The sequence below is a fragment of the Pangasianodon hypophthalmus genome, chromosome 8 (genome assembly GCF_027358585.1).
Source record: "Pangasianodon hypophthalmus isolate fPanHyp1 chromosome 8, fPanHyp1.pri, whole genome shotgun sequence".
In the NCBI taxonomy this organism is placed as follows: Eukaryota; Metazoa; Chordata; class Actinopteri; order Siluriformes; family Pangasiidae; genus Pangasianodon; species Pangasianodon hypophthalmus.
Genome location: NC_069717.1, coordinates 32773 through 40000, shown reverse-complemented (window position 1 = coordinate 40000; position 7228 = coordinate 32773). Strand labels below are relative to the sequence as shown.

At 40.4% G+C, this 7228-nt stretch overlaps 1 protein-coding gene across 1 annotated transcript in view; it reads left to right on the top strand.

Moving 5' to 3' along the window:
• The window catches only part of lrriq3 (leucine rich repeats and IQ motif containing 3), a 17763-nt gene extending 13612 nt beyond the window's left edge, over positions 1–4151 (top strand). The window contains exons 5-6 of the mRNA XM_053236045.1: positions 1–643; positions 1088–4151. The exon at positions 1–643 is cut by the window's left edge and continues 81 nt beyond it. Of these exons, the coding sequence (XP_053092020.1) occupies positions 1–643; positions 1088–1274 (830 nt within the window). The 3' untranslated portion in view covers positions 1275–4151. The remainder of the gene's footprint in view (positions 644–1087) is intronic.
• The last annotated feature ends 3077 nt before the right edge of the window (positions 4152–7228 follow it).

Genomic DNA, 7228 nt, shown 5'->3' with positions numbered 1-7228 from the left:
ACCTGTCCAAGCCGTTTGTAGACATGCAGATATCCCGAAAAATGAATGGGCAGGACATCCGGGATGGCATCGTCCATTTCCACACACAGAAATCCAACCCCCCCAACGCCCCACGGCCACGCCCACCTAACATCACTGCAGAGAAGCGCCTCATTGGCCGATGCCATGACTACCTGAGCCTTGCCACATTCCGGGCAATAGAGAGGGTGTATGAGGGGAGAGAGAAGGAGGAGGGACTGAGGGAGCGAGCCAAACGAGTGATGGAGGTGCACAATCATCGTGATGAAGCCCGAGGTCACTGTGAAGGATTCATGGAAGCTCAAAGGACAGGGGCACTACTGAGGCAGGAGCAAGAGCGAGACAAACTGGAGGAAACACTCAAAATGCAGAGAACCAAACAGGAGCAGGAGGTGCAGCTAGTCCGTCAGAAGTACCTCAGGTTCCTGGTGGAGAAGCGGAGGAACATGATGGAGCAGGAGACAGTGAAGAGCTTCAGCCGACAGCATGGTGCTTTGACTAAAGCCTTTAGTAAACACTACAGAGAACACAGACTCAGCGAGACTCAGCATGAGAGGAGACGACACATCGCTATCAGCACGCAGCAGGCTGGCTCACAGACATTACAGGGACACCTGGAGAGCAGGTACAGAACCTTACACACCTGGAGAGCAGGTACAGTACCTTACACACCTGGAGAGCAGGTACAGTACCTTACACACCTGGAGAGCAGGTACAGAACCTTACACACCTGGAGAGCAGGTACAGTACCTTACACACCTGGAGAGCAGGTACAGTACCTTACACACCTGGAGAGCAGGTACAGTACCTTACACACCTGGAGAACACAAATGAATGTCCAGAGTTTCAGACACTGATGTACTGAGCTGTTTTCAGGCGTAATTTTGCCGCATTCTGTGTGAAAAACTGAACCTAGGGTACAAAACTAAACACACTATTTCAACACTGTTCATGCTGCAACACACAACACAATCTGTACAGTTCAGAGACCCACACTTTATATTATTATGGCTGTAAATTATTTATTTTAGTTATTCCATTGTTATTGTTTTTCTGTTCTTTCTTACAGGAAGCAGAGTAAACCGACGATGTCTTGGATTCCCATAAACACTCTACTATTTCAGAAGCAGCAGCTCTCAGACAAGGTGAAATCAAGTGAAGTCCAGGCGATACGAGGTGGAAGTCCAGTAGACAGACGTGCTAATCACAATGTAAATAAAGTAAAATCTGTGCACACTAACAAAAAAACTGTTTAACTAAATGTCTTTGTTTAAATGTCTGTATAAATATTAATTCTGAAGTGAATTTTGGCTTTAAACACATACAGGAGAACTTTTATTTCTCAACACTGGATTTAAGCTACATGACATCACAATACACTTGTTAAATAAAGAACAATATACAGAGTATTATTTCCTAATTAAACTTTAACACTCACAGTCTGATCAGTAATCTTTAATAAATACTTTACAGTCACCTAATCAAGTAAAAATGCTCCTTCAGTGATTCAGCTTGAGTATAAATTTCATCTCATCTCACATACTATGAAATAAATATAGTCACTAGTTCCTTATTATTTATTACATCACAGTGCTTTTGAATTCTGGATTCTGATTGGTCAAAAAGTGTTGATTAATTTTCTTTACACCCCAGCGTGGTTGAATTCTCCAGACAGATTGGTAAGAAAGTGTGCATTATTTCTGTATAACAGCACGGCTCGGACAGAAGTTCCGGTACAGTAGTTGTTTAACAAAGTAAAATGTATAATTGTTGATGTAGTGACATTTTTGTTAGAAGAGATTTATTTAAATTTATGGAAGGAGTCTTAGTTGTAAGTACTTTGTAACAGTCACAGTGCTTTGCAAAGTTTCCCAGCACAGAAAGTCCTCAGGACATAGGAATTTCCACATTCCAGTTTTGAGAAAGAGGGAGAAAATGACAGCAACTGCTCCATATCGTGCCGCTTCACACAATCTGCCCCCTAACTTCCCCTGCATGCATTATTCATATAACCGCGTGGTCTGTCATGTTTTATTCCTTATATAACAGCAGCTCTGACAATAATGCATCTGCAAATCATATTTATAATAATTCATGCAGTTGTTCTAATACATTACCATTTCTATAGTAACAGCTCATTCTCAGGGACTTGTATATTGGACATTCCACATAAATGGATTAAAAAGGTGTCACATCCACCATGGACATTTCACTACCATGCCACCAGAGGGCACCCTTCCCCAAATTCTAGAAAACTTCCTCAGTGGCTACAAATATTTCCAATCCCAAACACACATAAAACAAACGAATGTTTGATCTTTGTGTATGCCACTGCCTTATTCTTCTAGTTATTTCATGGTATGTTGTTTATGGTCACCAAATCACCGCAAAACCCTGTTGTCCTGGGCTCTCCATGGTTAACCACTCACAACCCAAACATATCTTGGAAAGAAAGTGAGCTCAGAGTAGGTGGCGTCCATACCGTTTTAAGAATTGTACATCTCTACTCTGTCACTCCATTAAGATTGAGAGCCCTGAAGTGAAATGGGACGTGAAATATAGATCTAGATATAGATTTAGATTTACATCCCTAATGAGCAAGCCAGAGGCAACCGGACTCAAAAGGGAACCCTTGGTTCATCTGGGTGACACCGAATAGTTCGATTAAGATGGTGTGATTGTGAGTCAGACCTTTTCTCAGGTCCTGTCCTATCCTAGTAATATTATCTCCATGCGCTTCAAATGAAAGACTAGAGTCAATAATCACACCAATCACACTTTTACTGCTGCACATGATGAAACAGAAAGACCATCCAGAGTTATGATGTAATCTTCTAGCTGCATGTGGTCCTAGTACAAGTACTTCAAGTTCCCTTAATGCCTACTACATTTTCTAGTCTATTGAGGAGAATAGCATGATCAATGGTATCAAAAGCTGCACTAAGGTCAAGCAGCACAAGCAAGGAGACACAACCCTGATCAGAGGCCAGTAGTAAGTCATTTACCACTTTTACCAGCGCTGTCTCTGTGCTATGATGAGGCCTAAATCCTGACTGATACATTTCATGAATGTTATTCCTATGTAAGTATGAGCATAGCTGCTGTGCTACAACCTTAGGAGGTTTGATATTGGCCTATAGTTGGACAGTTGACAAGGGTTGAAGTCAGGTTTTTTAATCAGGGGTTTGATAACTGCTAGTTTAAAAGATTTAGGTACATAGCCAATGCTAACAGAAGAACTGATTATTTTAAAAGAGGTTTGATTGTTTCAGGAATTATCTGTTTGAAGAAACATGTAGGTAAAGGATCTAGTATACAGGTTGATGATTTTGATGATGAAATTGGTGAAATTAGTTTGGTCTCTCGAAAGGGAGTAAACCATTCTAATTGCTGATCTGTTATTGTTATATTATTATCAACAGAGATAGTTGTCATATTGTCTGGTTTTTAATTTATAGTCTGAATTTTTTGCCTGATCTTTTCAATTTTGACATAAAAAAATTGTACTACATAATGATTGTGTGCATGTTTCTATTGTGGTCTTATTCCTTGTTAATTTTGCTATCTAATTTAGTTATCTTCTATTAGGGTGGAGAGATACATTGATCTAGCAGCATTAAGAGCTTTTCTATAGCTCAGACGGCTCTCCTTCCATGCTGTTTGAAATACTACTGATTTAGTTTGATGCCATTTACATTCTAATTTTCGACTGGTCTGTTTTAAGGTGCATGTGTGATTGTTATACCAGGGTACTAGTTGCTGACATGAAAATACGTTTGACATGGTGACGTGGCAAGGTGCATATATTATGATCAAGACACATTTTAAATGAGATGAGGTAATGATCTGAGATAGCTTCAGACTGTGGACATGAGACTATATTTTCTATATTTAATCCGAATGTTAGTATTAAATCAAGAGTGTGACCACCACTATGGGTGGGTCCTATTACATTCTGATTAACCCCTACAGAATCTAGAATGGACACAACTGCTGTTCTCAGAGGGTCTTCTGGATTATCAAAATGAATATTAAAGTCTCCAACAATTAATGCTTTGTCTAAAGAAACAACCAGGTTAGAGATGAAATCCGCAAATTCACACAGGAATTCAGAATACTGCCCTGGGGGTCTGTAAATAATAATTAGCGGAATCGACAGCGTAGACTTATTTTATTTCATTTTATTTATTATTATCATTATAGATGACTGCGACGCCTCCTCCTCTGCCAGTTAGACGGGGCTGATGTATGTAACTGTACCCGGGAGGACTAGCTTCATTTAATGCTACACACTCATTTGGTTTAATCCACGTTCCTGTTAAACACAGTACATTAAACTCCTGATCAGTAATAGTTTCATTAACAGTAATCGCTTTAGACGCAAGAGATCTAATATTCAATAGTCCTAGCTTCTGGTGCTGGCTGTGCGTTCAGTATGATTTCATTTTATGATTTAATTTTATGTTAATTAGGTTACTAAAACACACTTTCAGGGTATTTCTACATTTTTGTTTAGCTCGGGGAACAGACACAGTCTCAATACGGTGGAATCTGTGTGACGACTCAGTGGAGCTAGCAGACGGTCGGTTTAGCCTGCTTGTTTGCTCCCAGGCCTTGGCTCTGGATTGTCACCGATTAACTATTGTCAATGCTGTTGTTAATACTGTGCTATGCTGCAAGCATCGGACATCACCTTCACTAATTTACACACCTCTACGATGTTACTCTTAGTAACCTGATGAAGGCGCATATCATTAGCTCCTACCTGAAAAACTACCTTTGGAAAAAAAAATCTATCTGGTGTCACCCAGATGAAAGTGGGGTTCCCTTGGGAGTCTGGTTCCTCTCATGGTTTCCTCCTCTTACCATGCCAGGGAGTTTTTCCTCACCACCGTCACATCTGGCTTGCTCATTAGGGATAAAAATATAAATTTAAAATTTTATATCCTGATTGTATTTATTTATGTAAAGCTGCTTTGTGACAATGTCCATTGTTAAAATTGCCATACAAATTGAACTGAAGATGTAGGACAGAACACCGGGCGTGGCCTGGTTATGGTAGGACAGCTGAGACACACACACACACACACACACACACACACTTGAGCAACACCTGTGAGTGTGAAAGGATAATCTACTCCACTTCAGTGTCTCTCACAGTAAATGGGGAAGTAAGCAGTGTATAATTATAGAGTTTAATAGAAATATTTTTTAAACTTTACTTCAGAAAAGTCAAATAAACATGATATCAATGATAAGGTAAGAGAGGAAGTGTGTCGGGTTTAATTAAGACTATACCAACGTTCCACGTTCTACACCTGAGCACCATTCAGCTCCAAACACGCAGAAATACTGTGCGTCATCTCTGTATTTACATACTGTAAGACCTGTATAACACACACACACACACACACACACACACACACGCACGTATATATGCACACACACACACACACACATACACACACCCACACACCCACACACACGTATATACCAACGCACAGATTATTATCAGGATAACTCATAAAAATAAAGAATGGTATATCGAAAGTTAATAGACTGCTGTTAAAACTGACAGGCATCACAGCTGGGGTTCCTGTAGATCTCCATCCTGTTCTCCATCATCTCCCTGTTCTCCATCCTGTTCTCCATCATCTCCCTGTTCTCCATCCTGTTCTCCATCATCTCCCTGTTCTCCATCATCTCCCTGTTCTCCATCCTGTTCTCCATCATCTCTCGGATCAGTGATCTGGGTGAGAACACACAAATAGGACTGATTTCACGTAGCTCAAGTTTCACATACTCGTGTAGCGACCGTGCAGTGCATGCATACATTAAGACAGAAACTTCATCTTATTTACATAAACGAGTTAATGGATTTAATTAATCAATTAATGTGTGAGAAAGATGAATTTCATTAGATAATGTGTGGATAGTGTTCTTCATCTGCTTAATAAATCTATAGTGTGAAAACTCTGGAATAAATCATGTTTGATTCAGATTGACAAACTGACTCACACTCTCTAAAATTATTCTGAACAGTTTATTACTGAATATAACTTTGTGTTGGACAAACCATCTGTAGTTTCTAAAGTTTTTAATATAAATATGTAATTTGTAATATAAATGTAAAATGTAATGTCCCTAGATTTCGGTCACACACACACTGCGGATGCTGAAGCTTTACAATGCAGACGCTAAATCAGAGGGAAATGTTTGTGGTGAACATTATTGTAGCGCGTAATGATTAGTGTATAGGGTACGAGCGTAGCGCGTTATCTTAGACGTAATGATTAGCATATAGGGTACGAGCGTAGCGCTTTATCTTAGACGTAATGATTAGTGTATAGGGTACGAGCGTAGCGCGTTATCTTAGCCGTAATGATTAGCGTATAGGGTACGAGCGTAGTGCGTTATCTTAGACGTAATGATTAGTGTATAGGGTACGAGCGTAGCGCGTTATCTTAGACGTAATGCTTAGCGTATAGGGTACGAGCGTAGCGCTTTATCTTAGCCGTAATGATTAGCGTATAGGGTACGAGCGTAGTGCGTTATCTTAGGCGTAATGATTAGCGTATAGGGTACGAGCGTAGCGCGTTATCTTAGACGTAATGATTAGCGTATAGGGTACGAGCGTAGCGCTTTATCTTAGACGTAATGATTAGCGTATAGGGTACGAGCGTAGTGCGTTATCTTAGCCGTAATGATTAGCGTATAGGGTACGAGCGTAGTGCGTTATCTTAGCCGTAATGATTAGCGTATAGGGTACGAGCGTAGCGCGTTATCTTAGACGTAATGATTAGCGTATAGGGTACGAGCGTAGCGCGTTATCTTAGGCGTAATGATTAGTGTATAGGGTACGAGCGTAGCGCTTTATCTTAGGCGTAATGATTAGTGTATAGGGTACGAGCGTAGCGCTTTATCTTAGACGTAATGATTAGCGTATAGGGTACGAGCGTAGTGCGTTATCTTAGACGTAATGATTAGCGTATAGGGTACGAGCGTAGCGTGTTATCTTAGACGTAATGATTAGCGTATAGGGTACGAGCGTAGCGCTTTATCTTAGACGTAATGATTAGCGTATAGGGTACGAGCGTAGCGCGTTATCTTAGACGTAATGATTAGTGTATAGGGTACGAGCGTAGCGCGTTATCTTAGACGTAATGATTAGCGTATAGGGTACGAGCGTAGCGCTTTATCTTAGACGTAA